Here is a 25,000-nt window from a genome sequence, read left to right as displayed (position 1 = left end):
TTCATTATCACCGCTTTATGATCCGTGAAATGTAGAGCAAATGGTTCTTCCATCGGATCTAACCTGAAGTTGGCAAAGACAAGGTCTATGCAGGTCCCCCTGATGGTTGTTGGCTGTTTACACAGTCATAGAAAATGCATCGTAGATCGTATCCAGATGTCATCTACTGCACAAGCGAGTCGTTGTCGGTGATGTCAACGTTAAAGTCACCGACCAGCACGAAGAGGTTGTTCTTGTACTTTGTTTCACAATCGCTCATTGCTAGATCGATGTACTTATCTACGTTGCCTCTGACAGGACGGGGGGTCCCTTCATAGCGGTCGCATATTTTTCGGGACGAGAACTGTCGTAGAAGACTGATTACAACTTGATTATGGGGGAAAAAAAGTAATTGATTACCGGTAATCAATTACAAGAAAATGTAATCGAATTAACCAGAACGTTACAGTTTCGAAAAAGTAATCGAATACATTACAAAATTACAAAAAAATGTAATTGATTACAATTAATCGATTACTTGTAACGCGTTCCGCACAACTCTGTGCCATGGTCACAATGAAGTCACTAAATTATTGAGATTTTGCTAACACGTATGTGGACGAAACCATCACGTGCACTGTGATGTACGTTTCTATCGAGTGAAACATTGCGGTATGGCGAGTAAAAAAAAAAGACAATATACTATCTTTATTAATGGGAGAAGTCATTCAGAAACACTTGCTTTACTTAATCAACTTTAGCAGCATTGCTTTCGTATGTCTAACGCCCCATTTTTCTTCTCTTATGGTGATTTTGTCAATGCAGAAACTTGGCTGTGGACATCAGAGAAACCCTTTAGTCGTGAACAAAACTATCATCATCATGAACTGCGTGCGCTCTCTTCGTCCTCTTCTTCATGTTCTGCTTCGCTCCCAGAACCCGTGCGTCGACTTGTCAGGCGTGGGATGCAATAACTCGGACGGGCCAAAGAACGAGTACCGAGAGAGAGCAAGAAAGAAAAGAGACAAAGAAAGGGACAATGAAAATGACAGAGAAAGAGATAGAAATAGAGAAATAGAGCGAAAGAAGGCGAAGAAAGAAGATAGGAAGGAACAGACACAAAAAAAGAGAGAAAAAAGAACAGAGAGCAAGACAGGGAGAGAAAAAGAGGAAGAATCAAGGAAATAGAAAGAAAGATAAAAAAGAAAGAGAAAGAGAGACAAAGAAAGCATACCATAGCCACGTATAGTATTGTATAGCAAGAAGGTAGGAAAGGGAAGTGTGGGTGAGGAGTAGGGAGAGGAGGAGGGGAGAGGGTGAAGCATGGCATAGCCAGGTGTATTATAGTATTTATCAAGGGGATGGCAGGGAAGTGAAGAGGAGGGAAAGGAGGAGGGGAACGCCACCAGCGCCGCCACTGCTGCTTCAGTCTTCGCACAACTAGTGCGAAGCTGGCCCATTTTTTTAAAATTTTTTTCTAACGCCCGCAAAAGCACGCATCACATACTCATACAGTTAAAACCCGCAATAACGAAATCGGCGGGGAAAGCACAAAATTTCGCTCTTGCGGGAATTTCGTTGGCGCGAGAATGCGGCAGAAAAGACATGGAATTTACAAAAAGCACATTTTATTTCTAAAAGTCAGTAAGTTTGCTTTTGCGGGCCTTACCATGCAGCAATTTCATGCCTCTCGATCGGGAATCTCGTTTGCAACGGCACTAAGTTCGCCCCATGCACTGGTCAGTGACGGCGGCACTGCGCTGTCACCAGTGCCGTCATCAAGTGCGCCTACAGGCGAACCTTCTTCCGGCTCCGCTGGATCAGCGCGGATCAGCTCAGAATCGTGGACAGCGAGCTGCACGCAACGTCGAATTCTTCGGCGATGTTCATTTTTTTCCTGCCCTTTTCCACCTCACTCATGATTGCGGCCTTATCTTCCAGCGTGACCAACTTCCGCTTTTTCGTTGGAGGCGGCATCTTCGCAGGCAGCGGAATCGGACGAAGCAATCGCAACACAGTTCACGTTGCACCAAGCGACCAAGCAAACGCTCCACAAATGGCTCCACACATGCGACCATGTGCGCGCAAAGCCGACAAAGCCAAGCACAGAGCCAAGCCAACCAACAAACTCCATGAGGAATGTGGATTTGGCTACGTAGTCCGCGATAACGAGCAAGTGTTTCGGCAAGCCATCATCATCATCATTGTCGCCATTTTTTTTTCGTTTTTTTTTTTAAACAACGATGGCGGGTGCTTCTCAAGTGCGCTGTAGCGATAGTTTTGCACAATTTAAGTGTAGCATGAATGCATTTCAGCAGTTTTCGAATGTAGGTAATGTTGCGAGAGTAGATTATTTGCGCACTCGTGTTTAAAAAAATTTCGTTAATGAGGGACTGCGGTATGAATATCTTTCGTAGTCGCGAGTTACGAAATGCATTGACTCCAATGGGCGTCCGCGGGGGCTCCGAAAATATTTCGTTGCGGTGAGAATTTCGTTCCCTCGAGCGGGATTTCGTTAGCGCGGGTTTCGACTGTAGTACATCTTTTTCCGTGTCACTAATAGAGTGACTTGACAGGCGGGCAAATTGGTGCGCGCTAGCTGTATAGCTGAGCGACGTGACACGGAGAAAAGAATTTAGGGGAAAAAAAAGGCAGTGCATGCATTATCCTCTTTTCTTCATGTCTCCCTTTTTTATTGTTGTTAAACAGTGCACAAATGTTTTAATTGATCACACGCGTTTTTTTTTCTTGTACAGATTACAGTCGCAAAGAAAGAAGAAACGATACAGGCTAAGAAGTTCGACGAATTTACCTAAGAGCTACTGTCATAGCGTGCCAAGAGCGAGATGTCCTGGAGGCAGGAACATAACACAGTATAAAAACGTGTTACTTTATTACATTGTTATGAGAGCGCATAGCTATAGATGAGCTTGTGCAGGTAGTATGCGGGTTGCAGGTAAACACGGCAGGCTTCACAAAAACGCTACACTATCTCAGTATTACTTACGAGTTGTATTGTGTATTTCGCATTTATATGATGCTTGTTTTAAATGATGCTTTGTAGGTCCTGTTTACCTCACAAGAGGTTCCTTTTTCCCCAGCTTTAGGCCGAAATTTTGGTACTCCCAAAAAAGCGCTCCTGAAAGCCCTGCTTATATCCTTAGCATATTTCGTGACTGTAACTGGCCATGTCAGATACACAAGCCACGTAATATTGTTGGCCGCAACGCTCGAGTGGCACAAGCCACTCGAGCACTGCGGCCAACGCGATAATAACCACGTGCTTTCGATTATTTCGCGTCGGGGTTACAGGCCAAGCAAGCGGCGATTTAAGAACGGACGTTTCCTTGCCGTCAGTCACGGTGGCTGCAACAGTGCCACTTCGCAACCGGCAGATCAATCTCAGCAGCATGAGATCGCTCTGTGTTCTTAACTCATGAGGCAACGAAGGTGCGTCATTGTTTTGAGATGCAACGGGAATTTGTCTGCGCATGTCTGACTGCGAAACAGTGTGCAAGTGCGCCCGCATGTGTAGGGCCACCATCCGTTCTTGTTGTGTCTTATTTTCTACGTACAGTAGCCAGCCGCATAACTCTTTTAGCGACGATATCCGATTTACCATTTATCCTCCATAATAGGCTGTGCTCTGTTTCTCTTCACGGCCCTTTCGTTTGTCGTGTATGGACAAACGAACAGCTTTCGTGCAAGTGCGACAGATTGAGCAACACTGCAGTGAATTGTGTCCATCACGCGGGTTCGCGGGGTGTCCACTAAAATTATACGTTGCAACGCACTGTCGAAACAACAGTCACTGTTCGAAGACACGCACATAGACTTTGCTATGGACGGAAGATAAAAAAAAAGCGCCCCACTCATGCATTAATCGAACTCACGTCTCAGTCCCTTTAAAACGCGCGTAACGACAGAATAGAAACCGTACGGTCCGCATATACATAGAACGAATTTATAAGCAAATATCAATAAAAAATACAATTCGAACTTGCAAATCGTCTCCCGCAGCGGATATTCGCTCGATGAACACCTCATAAATGAGCCGACAGACTCTCGCGTGCAGGTTCGCAACATCTCAATTTTTAACAATTTGAAGGTTGCAGGTAAACGGTACAGCTAAGTCAGCTTATGAGCAACTTTAGAGCGACTGCTTGCGTAATAAAACGCAAAATAAGCAGGTCTACTTTTTTTCTTCTTCTATATACGTGTCCCAATAGACAACAGTGGCACCTACACAGCCCGCGCGAGCGCTGGCGTCACGCCCCGCGTGTCAGAACCCTTGAAAAGTTGTTACCAAACTTCCCACGACCACGCCTCTTTATTAATCACTCACAAATTTCTCGCTCGTCAGTAAGGTGCGCACTCAACTCACCTGACAAAGGGCATGTAAGGCGTGACATCACCGCGCGCAACGGCCCAGACGAACGTCAGCAGAGCTCCGCCGGCGAGCACCACGCCGAACACCAGCGGTATCCAGCCGACACCGACGTGCCTCATGGTCTCTTCACTGCCGCACAAGCTAACCGAGACACACACACAGATGTTACGAACAACCTTCCCGGTGGCAACACACGGAGTCTACTTGCACGAACTATCCGCCGTCAGCGTGCACTGCCACCGCCCCCATGCGTGTGCCAGGAGCAACAAGCCAAACTTGGAACACGATCACTGTACGACTAGCAGAAGTTTCCCGCGCCGATCGGAGGACGCCTGAATAAACAACGAACTCGAAACTGTGCGATCGAAGTCTGACACCCTCCCAGGTATAACAGAATACGTTTTCGCAGGGACTGCGCTGCGCCCTGGCAGCCGTCTCGTTCCCGCTCTGTCGAGGGCGATTTTCTAGAAGCCTGTCGAAGCGCCGCTGTTGATGCTGTGACGTCGTATACGGTGGGGATGCAGGATGGATCCAAATCTGCGGCTCTCCTCCACCCGTGAAGCGCCGGCCGCTTGTGACAAGCGATAGCGGCGATAAGGGGCTCGGGCGACGGCGATTATACATCGCCTTTTGCAGGCGAACGCAAAGCGAAGGCCGCAAGAACCGAAGATAACGGCTCCTAACAGCTATGGGCGGCAAGCTGCGCTAACCTTCGAAGGAAGTGCCGTTAAGCTTGGGACCATTCGCGATTTCGTGCGCCGGAGTTAAAAAAAAGAAAGAGTGATGCTCCCATCTTCGGAGCCGCGTATTACTTTGCATCGCCGCATCACGTCATATTCAGCTTGAAATTTCAAGTAAGGCGACTATTGTATGCCCACATAGGGCGCATGTAATTTCTCGTCCCGATTCGGGGACAGATCCTCGGCTACGAGATGACGTGCCGCTTTCTCTTATCTTTCTTTTTCACGGGTGGTGAGTATTACGTGCTCCGGAAAAACTTTCAAAATTTGCAGCTTTGTATCGCGGAATCAGGTATTCAGTTTTCGTGTCTCATCGATAGTGGAAACATTAGCTAAGTTCTATCTCAGAGTGGGCAACTAAAGTGACGTTCCTCTGTCTCTTCCCGTTTGCCCGATAAGCCGACTGGACGACACAGCGCAAAACTCACAGGTGGTGTGGTGATTCTTTATTGCTCGTAGAACAACATGGTCCCTTATGCATTCGTCTAACACAACTCGAAGGCGAAAGCCGTCTTCTTTATCTTCTCAGTGGATGTACTGATCCTTGCCCGCCCCCACCGAAAGCTTCTGCGCCTAGGTGGTTTTGGATTGCCTTCGGGATGGGAGGCACTGCAAGCGTTCTGCACCTCACCTACGTGGTTTCGCACTGCCTCCGTGACCGGCCCACCTTGAACAAGCGAAAATACCATGCGATTACATCACATGTGACTGCAGGTTATGTGCTGCCACGATGAAGTCACAAATTTTACCGATCTGTGACCGTCATGATGACGTCATATGGTAACGTATCGCGTAATGATTTCTTTGTATCACTCGTGTTGACGCCGACGCCGCCGACGGTCATTTTACGCGTTTGATCAAGCATCTAATGCCTTCGCGTTAATATGTACTGTGACCATGGCCTCGACGGTCATATGCTCTGTGAGCCCACAGAGCGCTGCTGCACTTTCTGAAGACATCTGAGCTCTGCGTGGAGCCTTTATCCACCTTGCGGTTTCCGCAGTACGGATTTACCGTATGCGTGTCCCCCTGTGCTTCGAGTTGCCTATCAATGCGACCAGCAATACATGTGGCCTCGAGCGCATCGGAGACATGGGTGATAAACGAAGATGCCGATTGGGAGCTTATTACTCAAACAGAGCACGTGGGATATAATGCAACTTTCGTTCTGAAAAATCCGTATGTATTATTTCTTTAGCAGTACACCTTTCTTGCTCACTATAGACATGTCTACCAGACTAGACAGACTAGGCTAGTACCAGACTAATAGACTAGAGATCTCTACCAGACCTTCACCCCCCGCCTCCTTGTCTGGTTATGAGCACTACAGACGCACATATACGCATATATATGCAAAAAAATTTCAGTGCACCTTGTACGTTTCCACAAAAATTAGATTAGTCGGTTCCCCTCTGGGAAGGGGGGGGGGGGGGGGAGAGGGGCAGGCACACGCCTATGCCCGTCCAAATGCTCACACACATACATACAAGGTGCCCGTGTGTGTATAGGCGTTGGGAATAGGTGGGGGGGGGGGGGGGCTGGGTGGACTTTTGAGCAATGGGCAAAACGTGCGCTTCGGGCCTAAGTTGAGTGCTCAGAGGGTTCAAGCACGGGAATGTGTCTCCAAAACCCTGCCGTACATACGAATGACTGTTCGTCAATAAGGTTGCTTATATTCTGGCTGAGGGTGGCGGATTTACGCACTCCGTTATGTGTAGCAATCCTGCCTGTACTATCGGCCGATATCTTCGCTATGGCCGCCACTTCGGTGCCACAAGAGACAATGCTGCTCTGTGCCCCTGATTGATAATGTCGCCTACAGGTACAACACTAAGAAAAAATAAGATAAGCATTGGCGTGACCGGGCATGAGTCATGTAATAAAGAGGAGCGCAACAAACGTGGTTATCGGTTAACCTTTGTCCTTGCTCGTTACAATATACCGTCAGCGATCCCGGCCTTGGAAGTCGCATTTCGATAGAGGCGAAGTGCTAGAGGCCAATGTACTAACGTTTAGGCGCACGTAAAAACAACCCCAGGTGGTCGAGATTGATCCGGAGTTGCCTCCCTACCCCCTCCCCTCCCCGTGATAGTATCGTGGTTTTGGCACGTAATATTCCAGGAATTATTATTGCAATGCCGTCGTGACCAGCTTCTTCAGGTTATCACCGTTTTGAACCTCTGAGGCGTTCCGCACGACCTTAATTTGAGAGATATTCGCAGTAGCGAAACAACGAGCTTTATACCAATCCGCCATAGGCCATGTTAAAGAGACGCTAAATGAGAGGCACACTCACTCAATCACTCAGGCAGTACAGTCAGTCAGATAGTTAGCAAGTCTTCATACACCCAGTCGTTCGAAAGTTGCATAATGAGGAAACAGGAACATATACATAGCTTCTCTCTAACTTTTTAGAGGAAGGGATCAAGGCAACTATTGCTTTTTTTTTTTGCTAAAGAACACAAAGAAATACGTATATAGAGCAGCCGAGGCAGTCTCTGTCTCACTCCGCACCTACACTAATCTCTGAGAAGCGGCGACAAAGTAGTGACGACTAATCCATCCAGGACACGGGCAGTAAAATATTATGGTCCTTTGCGACGTCACCGCCGCAGAAAAAAGAATTCAGAAAACTAGAGAAAGACACAGGCCCACATGGGCAAATACAGCCCGTATCTACAAAGCTGCTCAGGCCTATAAACGTAATCCCGTGTGGCGGCAGTTCATTATATGACGTTTTCGTTATATAGCCTATACCTATTACTTTGGCGCCTAAAACGCTGCAGCGCATGAAGCTTAGCTCTCGAGCGTTTAATGTTTTTCTTAAGCCGAAAGTCTTATATGGCTCGCGAGTGAAAAAGTCCGGCGTTGGCGACATGAACACGAATTATATGAAGTCAGTAATTCAGTTAATCTCTCGTGAGAGCCCAGGCGAAATCTGACGTTCGCACTCCCCCCCCCCCCCCCCCCCCCCTCCCGTCATTTTCCACGTGACGTACGCGGGAAATGTGGCCTCTCAAATGACGCACACGCACTCTGCGTATACGTCACTTGGAAAGTGACGTGACCGTTTAATAATGACTGTGGGACGCTCTATTTACAAACATCGAGCGCGTTTTCTAGGCCTTCCAAGCCTGCCCACCAACGCAGAGAGAGGACAGAGCGGCACGAAGAGTGATAAAAACAGTTTATTTTTGTCTCAGCACATATCGTAGGCGTCGTCGATGTCACTGTCCATAGCCACCGGGAAACAAGCAACAGTAATGGCTTACACATGTGACACATGGGGGGCAACCTTCGTCTCAGTAAAAAGATAAAATTATTGGAACTCGCAACAGAGGGGGCCCGTCACTAACAACTGCACTATATTGCAGTGCGTTGCACTGATTCTGCATGACAGCGCCCGTCGTAATTGTGGTTCCGCTAAACTGTCGGGCCCCCTCACTGCATTGACCGCCAATAGTGCTTTGCTTTATTAAGAGCAGGCGACTTGGCCATCCGTCGTGGAAAACGGCCGCCGAACGTATGCGATACACATGACACGGAAGCTGACGCAAGCACGCAACAAGGGCTCGAAAGGTGCGAGATTCACAGCGTCACGTCGGTGCCGCCGTCACATTGGTCAACATCTTTCTTTGCTCGAGCCCTAGAAAAAGAAGAGACGAGAAAGGCTTGTGCAATCACCGCAGAATGGCTCGCAGGGCACTAAGAATCCTTAAACACGGGGTATCGCTGAGGCTAACATATGGTCAAGTCGTCTTCTCTTCAAGGCTGCATCTGGTACCTTGAAGATGACAAGTGGTTCCGACGCAATGTACAAGCAGCGACAAAGCATTTAACCCTTCGCATGGCCTCCTTAAGCTAATAACTTCAGGTAGGAAAGGTGTGAGGAAGATATAAATAAAAAGCACCGCTCTAAATATTTTGAATTGAATATGGTTGCGAACCTCATCATGGTCATCGACTTTTACATTCAATCTAAAAAGACAGGGCGTGCAAACACGGACACAAGAAAGATGTCACGGCACTATGTGTGTCCGTGTTTGCACGACGCTCTGCCTTTTAAGAATGAATACTTACCAACTAGCTCAGCTCTCTGTTATTCCAACTTTTATAGTCGTTACACAAAACAAACCAATTGCGGCAGAGTTTTAGCATCAACGTATATGCACGCAAACTTGCACAACTACCTAAGCGGATGTTAACAAACATCGACCCATTTGACGACGTAAGCATTTCTGGAGTATGAGTGATACGCCGCCGCCTCTTCAACGCAGTAACCGGTGCCTCGAAGAAGACAAGACCACCTGCCGAAAACGTTGACTCCATCGACACACCGTGTTCAAGAATTGTTGGTCTGTGCAAGCTTCCATCCTCGCCTGAACTTCCCAGGGCATTGTGACGCAGTTCGATAAAAACCAATGCCGTCGCAGTCAGTACAGTCCTCGAGTGTGCGTGTGCGCACACGAGGAAATGTCAGAGGGAGGCCGATGAAAAGAGCGAGTAGGAGTCGTGAGGACGCAGCCGGGTCACCTCGATGTGTTCGTCCATGTGGCACACCAGGGGAAACACGTCCACGGTGACGATCACGCGCCGGAACTCGTGCGCGAACGTCAGGAAGAAGGCGAGGAACACGGACACCAGGAACCACTCGCCCACGGAGCTGATGAGCAACTCTCGGAAACCCTGCAACCACGGTGGATACGAGTGAATTCCGTGCTTATCATCGTAGTTTGCTACTCTGTAATTCGCGTAAAAATTGCGGCAGGACGAAGGTAAGATTCGTCAGAACTATTCAAATCAGGTACATTGTCTCAAACAGTACTTAGACGCATAGATAAGTATTTGCTAATCTATGGCCATAATGATTCTGTTGTCTGATCTATCCTGGTTTTTTCCCATGCGCAGGCGTAGATTTGTGTCAAAAACAATGCCCTGGTATCTTTTGGGTGTCGCTACGTTACAATTTTAGAAATTGTATAGGACCGAAAAATCCTTTTCTCGGTTTTATGAACATCCTGATGCAAGGAAATAAATCGCGTGTGGTCATCACTTCGCTAGATTGAGTTTCAACTCAACTGTACGAAGAGAGAAATGATCAATTTCCAAAAAGTGAAGCCGACGGCTCCTTTAAAGGCCAACTCCGGCGATTTTTTGACCATGTCAAAGTAATGGTGCTGCTAGTGTACCGGAGACGCTCCTGTCACGGGCCCGATAGTAGAAATACACGACAAATTGCACAATAATTTCAAATAAGCAAAAAAGCGCAACACCGAAACCGAAACCCAACCAAGCAGTCTGTCTTCGCGTGACGTAAAACTTGTTAACCGGAAATTGCGCAAAGCATGCCGGTTCCTCCAGCGGGGAGTATGAAAGCTGCGAGAGCGACGAAAAGCAGACGCTCAGCAGAAAGGTGACCACGCCGCGACAGCCGTACCAAGACTGACCTTGCCGCGTGCATATGCTCCTCGAAGCTTTCGCACAATGACAGCTGCAATTAAGACGCATTTGGAGGCTAATTACAAAAGCCATTCCTCTACGACGAAGTAAAACATACCTGTTTAGCGCATGCCTGGTTGCGCATTCCAATTCCAGATGCGAGAACGTGCTTAGAAATGAAGTTTCTATATCAGTGTGAAGGCATAGCCTCCGAGATCAGGCTGCGCGTGCGGAGGAAAGCATATATACGCCACTGATCTCAGCGTTACGACAAACTCGGATCTCAGCACTTATTTCAATGTCGAGGTAAACCGAACAACTTGAGGACAAACGGAACGAGAAATTAGGTGGGCAGGTGAGATTAACAAGTCCGCGGGGATAACGCGGCCGCAGCAAGCACAGGGCCGGGTTGATTAGCGAAACATGGGAGAGGCCTTTGCCCGGCAGTGGCAGGCTGATTACGATTATGGTGGTGGTGATGATAATGATGATCATGATGAAACGATGAAGGTGCAACTTACCAGGTCTCCAGGCTCCCGCAAGTGTTTCGGCTTGTCACTAAGCCCTTCAGCCCATAGATTTTCTCCAACGTATTGGTAGCATGCGGCTAGAGTAGGAAAAGAAATTCTGTTAAGGATGTCACATCCGCTTGTGGTGATGTCATCTAGCTCTCTCGCCCCTTTGTTGTTGTTTAATAGCTGCACACGTGTGGTACAAGGCAGGCTACGTTAGAGCCGGTTATCCCAATACGTGGAAAAAAATGTTCAGACTTCCAATTTCCCCATAAATACATACGCACATCGCACGAACGTACAACACACTAATTAAACAAATACATAAATTTTTAAAGAGTCTTAGTTTCGCCGTAAGGGGAAATGTTTTCCTTTCTATATACATGCACACACACACACACACACATATATATATATATATATATATATATATATATTCGAGACATGACGGTGACGGCAAAAATCAGCCGAGAGTGTCCATATAATTGCTATCGCAATAAAATTAAAAACACAAACAAAATAAACCAGGCAGAACCACGGAGGAGCGGTCAATGTGCGCACGCGTTGAAGTTCAGGTAAAACTTCAGTGAAACATTACATAATACACACGAATGTCGCTTTTATAAGATAATTTCATCACACACATACACACAATACATGGAGTTAAGTGTTACCAACAAAAATGGATTAAATTGCGGCCTATAGAAAATCCCTCTCCTGAAGTATCAAAGTGAAGTCACTGAAGAAGAAGAGGGAACATTAGAGAGTCAAACAATATCAAAATGCTCGGCTGGATTCGCGACACATAAAAGGATACTGAATATAACGGCGACAACAGACGCCGTTGTGAGGGAGAACCTCACCCACACCATGCTCTTAGCATAGTACTCGGGGCAGAGGCAGCACGTGAGCCCGGTTTCGAGCGTCATGTACAGGACAGCCGCCATAAACATAGTGTACGCGCCAGCGTTGTGGATCGCCCGGCTCGTCAGCACCTGAACGGGAACGAAACGATGAGAGAACATCACACGAAAGGCCTACTGCAAAACAGGAAGAAGAGATAACACTGAAACGCCAAACGAAAGAGGCCCAGTTCGATACATGGGGCTTTACAAGATTGCGCGCGTGACTCTGGTCTATATACAGTTTCTGATTAAGAACGAATGAAGCACTGATTGCCTACCTATTTGAGCGGTTTGCTGGTTTGAGCGGTTTACTGTACCCAAATTCTCGTTAATTATTTGTGCTTTCGCCATGGCTTAACAGGTGCATCTTTGTTTGCTTGGAGCAGATATCATGAACTGGATTATTTGGCGGCTTGCCGTCACCTTTCGTTCCGAATATAATATTTCCAAAATATATTGCTTCTGAATCAAATTTTTTTTCTATATTGCTTAAATTTGATGTTACAATGTCGTTGTTGGGGCCGAACTTCGTACGTTCGCCGAATACCTTCATATTGTTACCCGCCCCGCGGCCGGCGTGCCCGCGCCAACACGGAAGCGGTAGTTCCGGTTGGTGGAACGAATACTGTCTGCTGGTCACAAAGAATGCAAGGACTCACGTCTCCCGAGGGGTTCAATTATGGTGCCTTACAGGAGACCGTGGCCGAGCCGGGCTACAGGGACGGAAGGTACACTTGCGCCTTCGCTGTGACAGCCAAAGGCAGCGGCAATGATGCACGGGCCTATTGTATTGACGACCCGTCAACGCCTGAGGCCGAACATTCTGGAAACCGGGGTGAAATGGAGCTGAGCGGCGGCGGCGAACCGATGAGCGGGCGAGAGGCGGTATTCCTGCGAGGAGGTGGCGAGGAGGAATCCGGGCCTGGTGCGTTCAGCGGCAGCCGACCGGGAGACAAGGAGAGAGTTGCTCCTGCTTTCCGATTGGACTGTAAGAGTGTTTGAATGGGGAGACAGGGAATAAAAGCAGGGGTGCAGTGACAGGAAGGGGGAGAAGAGAAACGAATAAACGTCTCTATCCAGATGATGTCGGAGCGGTCGTTTCCTCAAGGTGCCAGCAGATGAAAGTTCTCGTCCTTCGGCTTCCTTGGCGGCAGCAGCAAATGTCGCGCAACCAGCGAGGCGAGTGGAAGAAACAAACAAGAAGAAACCTAACTATGTCCAGTATATGAGACAATTGTAAGAATTGAGTCCTCGTGTAAGAACACGTTAATCTCTTAGCAAATCGTCATTTCTCTTGCATTTATCATTTGCCTGTTTTTGTTGCGTCTTAATTTAATTGCATCAGCCAGATATGAAGTAGAGCTTTTTCAATGATTCCCACAATGGCACATTTTAGTATTTCTTTTCATGCCTGCTTCTCCAGGAAGTGACAGTGGCCATTTAACATGAATGTGAGCAGTGTGCTTGTTGAATTTGTGGAGATAGGTTTAGCACAAAGCTTACCCTACGAGGCGACCGTGAAGGGACGCGACGTTCTCCACTGCCGCAGCGAACAAAGATGCTATGGCCGGGTTCGTCGACTCCGGCACGGCGCAGAAAAGGCACTCGAAGCAGGATGTCAACAAACAACACGGGTTTATTAACCCAAGATGCAGCACAGTACGACAGTCACAGGCTTGCAGGCCGTAAGGGGAACTCCGCAAGACCGATTGGAGTACGCTTGCCAGCGGCGCTACGACTATCACACAAAGGGCAGCAGTCGAGCACGCGAACGAGAAGCCGCCTGCTAGAGCAGCATGTCAACCTCTCGTGCCGGCCTGAGAGCATCTCCCGCGGGCAAGCCCGCGCGAGACAGAAGCGAGCTCAAGGGGGAAGGGGGTTGTCACTGGCGGCCAATGAGGAACGGCGTTGCGCAGTGACGTAAGCTAGCTTGGTGGCGTGAGCATGTCCAGGCATGCCCGGACGCGTGCCCGCGCGCCGGGAAGCCGACGCATGGCTCGCACCAGACAAAGAGGCCGGCGCTGCCGCCGTGGTCGCCATACTGCCAATTAACAGCGGTCCCCGGCGCTCGAGCCGCGCGAGCCCAACACACGCGCTAGCTGGGGAACGAGGCGCCAAAGGGGAGGGCGCGCTCGATGCCCACAAATTAAAGGGACACTAAAGGCAAATAACAATTTATGTCAGAGTGAAAGCCCAATGTATGACAACTTCTAAAACGGCAATATTATCAACAGCAGTGCCCTACTTACCGAGAAATTAAGCTAAATGTATCACATGATGAGCGCCACGAGTGGGACATTTTCGAAGTGATCCCGATGACGTAGGGAAGTCGGCCTACAATAAATCACTAGTAATCAAACTAGCAGCAGTAAAAAAAGAACATTCCGAGCATCAAAAGACGTAATAAAATGCTGTTTGTTCGTTTCCGCTTGATTCATGGAAAACAAACCTCCGTGGCGTTGCCATGGGGAACGGCGCGCGTGGTTCAAAGGTTCCGTTTTCGCCGAACTGCATGTGCCTCGCCTGTCTCAGGGGTAGTTTCGGGATCGCGTACTGCCGTGCGTGTTTTGCGCGCCTCGTGAACGTCGCTCTGACAGAAAGTTCGACAAAATGCCGCATGCGTGTGATATTGCCGGATGCCCGAATGGTGCACAACGCCAGTGCTGCAGCAAGGAAACCGGTGTGTCTTTTCACTGGTGTGCCGCGGAATGAACCCTTACGCTCCAAGTGGCTTAGTGTCATGCCAATTGCGCCCAGTGTGCTAAACAGTCAAAACCTCTGCGTGTTTGCTCGTTGCACTTCGTACTGAGGATTACGAGACCAACCGCAACTTGGTGACGGCTTTGAATGTGCCCATCCGAGCAAGTCTTTGCCGCAGCGCCGTGTTGGCTACTTGTGGGTCCCGCTACTTTTCCGCTCGGCTGCTACTGTGTCGGCGGCCGCGCAGTAAAAGCGGGCAACGTTGGGCACAGGCAGCAGTGACGTATGAGATTCTATTTTCAGGCGGAGATTTTGAAGCGCGCTAACGCGTAGGCGGACCACTAAAAACGTGATTTTTATTTCAAAATAAGCACTTCCTTGGCACAAAAGCAGCACTACAGAGGTTTCTGGACCACTATTTCAACAATCAACGTCGACTTAATATTTGCCTTTAGTGTCCCTTTAAGCCAACTGATTGTCATTAGTCCAGCAGTCTTGTGAGACAATTGCAAGACTGTTGGAGCCTTCATGCCATAATAAACTTTTTTCCTTTTTTGCTGTTTTCCTATCAAAAATACCGGTCACTCAGGTTGTTGTTTGAACTTATTTGCATTTATGTAAAAATTTATTGCGCCTATACTTACGAGGTTGGAGGCCTAAAACGTTGTTTTGCCTGCTTATTTCTGGCGCTTAAAACATATTTCTTTATAGCCTAAAAATTTGGCCTCTATTATTCACAATGAACGGAAGTGTTTGTGTTCGCAGCCCAAAGATGCAAGCGACAGGGAACTGATGTCCCTCTCCCCCTCATTATGAAGAGATTTATTGGCAGTGCATTATGGTAGCCTTGTGATTCACGGGAGTGGAGACCACTCCCGTGAATCACAAGAGAGTGGAGACCACTCCCTGAATCACAGGCTTAGCGATCGAGAGGGCTGCATATGCCGTCGCCTGCGTACTACACGTGCGCACACCACTCTGCACACACTCAGCTAGCAAAAGTGCCAACCGCTGCATGGCGAAATCCACAGTGTTCTCTATAAACAGCCCAAAAACGCTTTACTGCCATTGGCGGCACCCCAAAACACAAGACAATGCCCGCCACAGGGGCGGAACGGAAGCAAAGGGCTTCTGCACGCGGACAGTACACGAAAGGGGTTGGCACCACAGCAACTCGAAGCAAGCAAAGGCTAGTGTTGACATGCCACTCGAAACAAGGTCCCTCACGGCTAAGCTGCACACTCTCGCAATCACCACGGGGCCTGGTCACGAGAGTTGGGGCCAATAACTGTACTTGTGGGCCTCTTGCAAGTGCAGCTTGGCATAGTACGACCATGCACGAGCGCTTTGGTTTCAGTGCACGAAAGCGAAACTAGCACAAGGTGACGGAGAAAGAACAGACCGGAGGGGAAACTCGGCTGCTTTCAGTGTCTCGCTGGGGAGCATTAGAGTTACTGTATATGCTACCTTTAGGTAGCAGAGTTGCGCCTCTGATAGAACTCGCCGCTCACGCCACCATTCGCCCAGCGCTTTCACATGCGCATAAAGCATCCATTTTAGGGAAAGCCAACTTCACGGCCGCGCGGGTGCTGGCGATCGCCGCGCCACCACCGCTGTATCAAGCCAAATCAAGCCGTCCGGCGAAGCGCAAGACGGTCCAGCTGAGTTCGGATTGTTTGTCATTGTTGTGGTGGTGTCTTCTGCTGTCCGTTTTTGCGAACGTCTGCGCGGCGCAATGCCCTGACTCAGTGTTACAAAGTTGTGACAATGACAGGATGCGGCGCTCACCAACTGCACGAACCGACAAGAGCACGGAAAGGCCTTCTTCTCGATTCCATGTGGCAAGTCTGTCTCCGTCGTCCGTCGCCGACTCAAGTGGCTGCTGCGCATGAGACGTCAGAAGCCGGCGATAACGAACAGGATATATATCGCTTCTCTCTCACTGGTCAAAGGTTGATTAAAAATCGAACGGGACAAAACGTAAAAATAGTCGCGAGTGACTGTGTGAAGGAAGCGATGTGTGTGAATATGAACCTACAGGTCTATCAAAACAGCATGGTTCATTCCAAGCACTGTGGGAATCGAGCGCGCCCTCCCCCTTTGGCGCCTCGTTCCCCACTAGCGCGTGTGTTGAGCTCGCGCGGCTCAGCGCACGGGGACTGCCGTTAATGGCAGTATGGCGAGCACGGCGCAGCGCCACGCCTCTTTGTCTGGTGCTAGCCATGCGTCGCTTCCCCGGCGCGTGGGCACGCGTCCGGGCATGCCTGGACATGCTCACATGCTCACGCCACCAAGCTAGCTTACGTCACTGGGCAACGCCGTTCCTCATTGGCCGCCAGTGACACCCCCTTCCCCTTGAGCTCGCTTCTGTCTCGCGCGGGCTTGCCCGCGGGAGATGCTCTCGACGCCGGCACGAGAGGTTCACGCGCTGCTCTAGCAGGCGGCTTCTCGTTCGCGTGCTCGACTGCTGCCCTTTGTGTGATAGTCGTAGCGCCGCTGGCAAGCGTACTCCATCGGTCTTGCGGAGTTCCCTTTACGGCCTGCAAGCCCGGGACTGTCGTACTGCGCTGCATCTTGGTTTAATAAACCCGTGTTGTTTGTTGACATCCTGCCTCGAGTGCCTTTTCTGCGCCGTGCCGGAGCCCGACGAACCGGGCCGTAGCGTGTTTGTTCGCTGCGGCAGTGGAGAACGTCGCGTCCCTTCACGGTCGCCTCGTAGGGTAAGCTTTGTGCTAAACCTATCTCCACAGCACTGTGCGGCATAAAAGTTTAAAGCATGACCGAGTGTTTATTATATGCCACATCTACCTAGACGTACGTGAAAATTCTCGTGGGCTTGCGCTATTTGTAAAACACAGTGATAATTTTAGCACTTGTTTCTCGAGCTATTCACTTAATCTTTTGAGCACTGCATCAAAAACTACGTGAAACGAATAATTAGGCTGAATTTAATTGGTCCAGAATCGTGACCGTCGCACTTTTCTAATTGCCATTTAAAACAAAAGTATTACTTGCGATAGTGTTCCATCTCCACTTGTTCCATCTCAAATTATTGTTTTCTCCGAGCTTTCCATTCTTTTTTTTTTTCTTCGAATCGAAAGTCACTGCGCCCAGCGACGCGTTATGATCAAACGAGAAAGTACACGGAGCCGGTGGGGCCGAGAGGACAGCAGCAACAGCAGCAGCCGCGTCGGCTCTACATGCCAGAGAGGTGGCTTTCCTGCTTAGTGTGGCTACCACGGTGGGCAAGATGGCGGACCTATGCGCACTCTGCTACCTAAAGGTAGCATATACAGTAAACCCTAGGGAGCACGTCGTGAGAGCACCACCTACAGAACCACAGCCGAACTGCTGCACTGCAGCGGCAGACGTGGGAAGCGCGGAGCCCGCTCTTGTCGTCTGCTTGCACGCCACTGTTCGGTGCCTGAGCGCCGCCTTTGCATTAGGTCAGTGATATCAGAGTATCACTGGCTAAACACAACAGCCATCACTAAACGAGACGGCAAACGTTACGATGTGCTTTGGCAAGCTAGCCGGAGGGCCATGGGAGAGAGATCAACTGACCGCAATGATTTCACGAAGCGGTTCGCTTCAAGAGTGGTTCACTTCTTTCACCTTCGCATGCTTCAGCAAACACTTGATGTTTGTTAAAATGCCGTACAATACTCGCTAATGACGAAAAAAATGCCGCGGATCCTGCCTGCAAAACGTGAATAAAAGAGTTTCTTACATATATATATATATATATATATATATATATATATATATATATATATATATATATATATATATATATTTATGCCACAAAAAAAGCAATTCTCTAGTGTCCAAACTTTTCCCGCAAGTGTTTTGTTCGGGAACTTGGTGATAAGATTCTTCAATGTTGAGCTACAACAAACAAATGCGAAAAGCTGAGAGGCCCCCCTCGTCCTCGACGCAGCCTACCTGGAAGTTTGAAGCAGTCTGGAGACTGTCAGTATGTTCGCCGAGGACTTCCAACTCGTAAGAGTACTCTCAAAGTACTCTCCACCTTCGCTTGTTTGGCACTACCTTATCGGTAATTTCAGGAATCTTCCGACCGTCGTGCTTTTTATTTGCTTTTAATCGCGGTCAGAGTGTTGTTTTAATTGTCTTCATGTCTGTTCCTGACCAGACGGGTTTCCGTCCAAATATCGATTTCATCTTCCGACCGGTTCTTGGTTTTTTTTGCTGTGCATAAGTCGGCTGAAATTCCTAAAAAATGCAAGGTACCACCCCAAGGAGCCTCAAGAACTTCGGCTGGTCAAGGATGTCTGAGCTTGCATTGTATTCCGCCTGTTGAGCATTCCACTGCGAAAATGCTTTTTCTAGACGTCGCTTGCTGTCAGTTCTCGATCCTCTCTTCCAATAGATCTCGCCCATTCTTGCACGCGTTCATGGTCAGTTGCAAAACATTTTCTGCACAGGACTTGTATCCACATTTGCATTTGTGGACAAACCATCTATGCCCCACTGTTGCTTATTAGCAAACTCTTACAAAGTCAATGCTCACTTCGTAGAGTAGAAGCACAGTAACTGACATACATACGAAGCATTGATTATCACTGCTCGAAGCGAGCGGCAGACATTGTTCTGCTGTTAGGTCGGTTCACGTCTGCCCAAACGTGCTCCAGAAATGTATGTTTTCTTTCCCAGCACAGTAGTTCTGTATCGCAATGATCGGCAATTTTTGATGGCTCATGATAATATCCAAGCACAGATGCTCGTCTTTCGTTATATCAAAGAACTTGCAAACCAATCACCAAGCTACACCATGTGTGACATTCAGGGTGTCTACCGAGTTGACTTTTCTAAATTCCCTGAGTTTTCCAGGTTTTCCCTGAGTGTTTTTGCTAAAATTCCTGAGTGAAGCAGAACTTTGTTTTATGTCAAGATGGGTAGAGACCATGTCGCTCGGTGATGTCACTCTCTAATACGCACGTTAGAAAATAAAAACGACTTAATCCCATTTGAATAGTACATAGAACAGTTAAACCTCAATATAGCAAGTTGGTAAAAGCGGCGACTCACTTCGTTATATCGAAACTTCGTTAAACTGAAATTCGACCTTTCATGCAAGCATAGTTACTGAAGGATTAATCTTAAACTGAAGATGCCACAAGAATGTTCGACTAATATGGCTACATGAAAAAAACGTTTTTTTTTTATTTTTTGCGTGAAAAAAAATCAATTTTGTTGAGCCTGAGGTGCAGCAATCACAGTTAGATGCCTTGCCAGAGTATCACATGTAAATACGAAACAAATGCGGGTTAATGCACTGTGGAATTGCACTTGTTCTGCTGCTGCGGGTTGTTGTAAAATCCTTGCGCGTTGCCCAGAGCAATGCAACGCCTTTGCTACCATGTTGCCCAGCCGAACCATTTGCTCTCCACGAACGCAAAACATCGAAAACCATCCCACGTTAGAAAAAAAGAGTCACAGTTTCACCGCGAGAGCAAAATAGTAAATCCGATAGCAACAAAGAGGAATTTATATGAATATAGGCTAGGAGCTCGCTCCTTTAGGAAACGCAGCCGCTGCACTAAGAGAAGTGCCCTATCTATGGTTCAGGGGCGGATTCAGGTATCTAATGGAGGGAGGGGGTGGGGGGTACAATGGCTGAAGCCCCCGCTCAGCAGTGCATTTTGGTGGGTCACGCATATTTACAACAGCCTGGAGGGAATTATGGCGGTGCCTAAGAAGCCCTCGTTGTAAATGTGCATAGGGAAGCAGGAAAAGGTAGAGCGATGAGAGAGGTAGAGAGCAGGGACAAGATTCTCTTTACCCCTTCGGGCAGTGGCAGGTGAAGCAACCTGAAAAAGGGGGCAAACTCAACAGGCAGCCTGACAAAGGAGGTGGGCGACAGGCACTGAAGGGAGGGGGCGGGGACTGGCTTAAGGGGAGGGGGTATCGCCGATACGCCCCCCCGCACCCTTTGGATCCGCCACTGCTATGGCTTCAACGGAAGTTTTGCAATTAGAGCACAACACCTACAAAGGTATGTGCCGTCTGCTGATCCCCACTAAAGATACCGCGGCGCACGCGACCACGCCCGCTGGTACAAAGTACGCACTTCCTGTCGGACTCACGCAGCCCCCCCCCCCCCACCTCCCCAACCCGCCGGCTCCTATCTGTGCCCATCGCGCGAACGAGACGGTCGGCTCGTTTCATCTCTGCTTAAGCCCCATTCGTCGGCAGCGCCCGCGCGCTTTCACTCGCGCATGGAGTATACGACGCGCGGGGTGATGTAATCGCGATTTGGACTTGATAAGGAAGATCATGGCGAAGGCAAAAAATTCGCGACGGAGTGTCTATATAATTGCTATCGCAAAAAAGCAATATAGCTGCGGGCTAAGATCGCATGAAAGCACGGCAACAGCCTGAATTACGGCACATCCGATTATGGTGGAAACGTTACTGTTTTCCGACATCGCGCGCCGAATCGAGAAATGGGACCCGTGCTGGTGTCGCGAATTTCGGCCGCTGCCTGCCTTGGCTCTGAAACTTTTGTAATTCGGCTTTGTAGCAAACATGCACGTGGTGTGGCTGGTAATTGCGAGCTGCAGCCCACAAAAATATCGGTCGACTGCCTAAAACTTGTTTCAGCAGTGCCCTCATCGGGAAAAAAAAGAAAGAAAAAAAGCTTTCACTTGCTGTGAAGGGCCCGTTAATCACGCTGGCTCTCACCTGGCAATTTATTCTATTCTTCAAGGAGTCCTCAATAGCATCTTTGAAGCTCGGGATCAGAGCGAGCGAGCTCTCCGATAACAGCCAACAAGCGTCGTCTTTTTTCTCGCCGATCGCGATGGCTTGCCAGATACCAGCCTTGTCGAAGACATCCGCTTCCTGAACGATCGCGATCGCTTGCAAGATAACTCAAGCTCGTTACATCTACTGCTACCGCTTTACAACTAATCATGCTTGTTACTTGACACGCGGCGATCACAAAAACACCATATCGGGCGCTAACGCACAGCACGCGCGAGAAAGATTACAGAACTACACCGCGTACTCACAGAACACCCTGACAACATTGCGCGATACGATGTGCCGTGGTTCATGGTTCCCGCATGCCACGATTAGCCTGATTCTCTCCCACTTCAAAGGTCTGAAGGCGATGACAGCATCGAGGTTCGCCACCTCCCCGCAGCCGCAGCGGCCCGTTGATTTGAAAATGCGTTCACAAAATATCGAGCCAGCGCTACCACGACTCTCGGTGCCTTTCAATAAAGTTACTGTGGATTTTCCCTGATGGGAGCACAATTTCCCTGAGTTGTTTCCTGAGAATTTCCAGACTACCCAAAATCCCGAGAATTCCCGGTTTTCCCGTTTCCCGGTTGGTAGACACCCTGGACATTAGACATGCACCTGGCTACGATTGCAGATCATCTGCTTTTTGAAGTTTGACAGTTTCTTCCTTTCATTGTCGTCTGAAAAGCGTCTGATGCAAAATATAAATAATAAAAAAGATTAGCACTAAGATGCTCTACATGCACTTTGTTTCCTAGGCAAACCACTCTGGCAAAAAACTTTTTGCCGGCACACGACAACGTAGCGCAAGCGGCCAGCAGCAGATCACGACCCGGAGACTGCGGGCACGCGCACTTCCTTTGGGAATGAAAGCACGTAGTTCCTTGCATCGCCGCAAGGCGTGCGGCACGCACGTTCGCTAATCTCCTCTCCCAGGTTGATCCTATCGATATCATGAGTAGAACGGCAAGGAAGCCGAGAAAAACACCAGCAGAGTGAACCGGTGATGCTGCTGGAAGGAGGCCTTCTTCAAAGCTATTCTCAAGAGCCACTTTACAATGCACGAATGTACCTCTATAAAGAATTCGAGTTTTGACGTGTTGGTACTCCATTTCACCTTTTAAGATGCAAAATACACAGGGACAGTACAAAGTAGACAAAGTGATCAATCTTCAAAACTGTGCTTGTACATTTTTGTGTCCCCATTGAAAGGGTAAATATTGCCCACGCGCTTACTTTTTTTTTTGTGTGAGAGTGGGCTTCAGCCACAAGAAAACCAGCGCTGAGCACAGGCCATGCAGCATGTTTGGGAAACTTGGAGACGACCGGTCGAGTCTGCTGTGGAGCCAAGGCACGAGCACCAGCCACTCAGGTCCAAAAGACGACATGTCCTACGTCTATCATTTCTCGTGACCAACGATATCGTTATGCTTTGAGTGTTACTTTCTTTTGCTGGGCACAAGTTCGCCCATTAGACAGTTAATCCTTTTCGGTTTGATTTCTGCATACTTCATTGTCACGGTCACGTGACCACATCCTAGAAATGCGCAATAATTGGATGACATAACGATGCGACAGGACAAACACGCCCTCTTGAGCTCACAGAATGAAATCAGTTTAGAAGGAATGCTTGGGCTGGATTTTCAATTGATGCAAGAAACAAGATGCTCTCCTGCTCTGTCTACACAAGATGCTCAGTCATCGCATGCAATCCTGTTTTATCAACTTTGGCTTTGCAATAAATGCCAAACACATGACTTACCTCATTGTAGACAACTTCAACTGGTTCTGCATACACCATCATGCTGTAATCAGTCTTTATGTCCAGCGGGTTCTGCTCAAAGTCCAGTGCAAATACGTGCTGTGGGGCTATCTCGCAAGGACACAACAGCTGGTCTCAGCAGATATATGAACATGTGGAACAGCACAATGCATTGCTGCTTACACTCCCAACAAACCTCTGGCTATTTAAACAAATAAAAGAAACAATGAACGAGTACCTCATTACATTTTATTTCTTTGTGATAATGCATACCTGTTTCATGTTCGCAACAAAGACTGCTCATGACAAATACTAGTTGAAATTAAGAGACAGTAGGTTGGGCGTGTTGGTATAACATGACAAAGAGTGCTTACAGCGCAAACGACCGGAGGGAATAGAAGAGACGAGACGAGCGCTGAACTGCCAACAATTTTTTCTTTGCGAAGCTCTTCGCTGTTATACAGTCACCAGTTGCACTAGTCATGCGCGAAACACAATGGTAATGCATAAGTACATCACACCGACAAGCGAAGGAACAACTTTTCTTTATCGTGAGCGCGACAGAAGGGGTGCTAACACAAGCATCTTTCAATGCGCATATCTTTTCGCCTCTATGATCTCGCGTGTGGTGCGATCCCTGCATGTAGCAACAATAGTACACTCTGAAAATATTGGCCGGCAGCCACACGTGCTGCAGTGAACGGACAGCCATCCTTGTTATAATGATTCACATTGTACATATGTTCCTTCAGCCTCTCATTTATACAACGACCTGTTTGACCGACGTAATATCTTCCACACGATAACTGCAGCTGATACACCACATTACAGATACAATCTCTAAATTTATTTGCACTTTTAGTGCAACCAAGGGGGGGTCTGGACGGAGGAACGGACAGCTTGGCCACCTTCACATTAACTCGCTGTTCCACTTTCTTAGATTGTGCGCTATCTTGTGCATATGAGGAACCACGGCGAAAGCCTGTCTAGCAGTGACAGGTTGGACTACGTTATCGTTTCCTTTGGCCTGAAGTTCCGCAGCAAGGCCTTCGGCAACGGAACTTGCACGTGGTCAGGGTATCCAGCTGACGTCAGCCTTGAAGATTGCTAAACAAGCTTCGGTAATCTGTGCACCAGGATTTTGCAAGGCATTCATGAAACAAGATTTTGCGATACCTCGCTTAACTAATTTAGAATGCGCGGAATGAAAATGGCAAAACAGGCTTATTTCCACGCGGTTGATACATCCAGCAAGTGCGGCCATTATTCAGGAATAGCTTACAGTCAAGGACCTGATTTCACAATTCTCAGAAAGTTCATGAGTAAGCTCAAAATGTTTGAAACCACTCCGCATCAGGTCTAAAACTGCAAGAGCGTCATTCTTATATGATGCAACATCGGTGTCCATAAAATTAAAAATCATCTACGTATCTGAAAACGTTAGTCGAGTTAGGCCGTCAAGTCAGATTGAAGAAGTTCCTCACATGAAGAACCCATCGCAGCTTTAAGATATGAAAAGGCGGGCTCTAGTAATTATTGTGGCGTAATAAATCAAACCAAATCCAATGGCAAAACCGAAACCAAACCACCGATGAGTGCAACAAGCAGACGACCAAATGACGTCAAGACAACAGTTACAGAGGTGTAGTTTTCTTCTACATTCATTAACATGTGTGCCATGCATGCTATATTGCAAATGCAGCCCACACACCCCACACAACAAAGTCGGCTAATGGTTGATGTATCACCACTCACTCATCCTGGACGTCTCGAAGGCTATGGCAGTGCACTATTCCACATTTCAG

General features: G+C 48.3%; 1 protein-coding gene across 3 annotated transcripts in view; it reads right to left on the bottom strand.

Moving 5' to 3' along the window:
- LOC119383627 (DNA damage-regulated autophagy modulator protein 1) overlaps positions 1-25,000 on the bottom strand; it is a 76,118-nt gene that overhangs the window by 23,300 nt on the left and 27,818 nt on the right. Inside the window, exon 2 of one of the 3 annotated variants that reach the window (XM_037651887.2) lies at positions 4,364-4,644. The exons of the other annotated variants lie outside the window; for them this stretch is intronic. Coding sequence (XP_037507815.1) covers positions 4,364-4,488 — 125 coding nt within the window. The 5' untranslated portion in view covers positions 4,489-4,644. The remainder of the gene's footprint in view (positions 1-4,363; positions 4,645-25,000) is intronic. 3 annotated transcript variants of the gene reach the window in all.

Source organism: Rhipicephalus sanguineus, chromosome 2 (genome assembly GCF_013339695.2).
Source record: "Rhipicephalus sanguineus isolate Rsan-2018 chromosome 2, BIME_Rsan_1.4, whole genome shotgun sequence".
NCBI classification, from domain to species: domain Eukaryota; kingdom Metazoa; phylum Arthropoda; class Arachnida; order Ixodida; family Ixodidae; genus Rhipicephalus; species Rhipicephalus sanguineus.
Note: the sequence above shows the minus strand (reverse complement) of the source record. Positions and strands in the feature narration are given on the sequence as shown.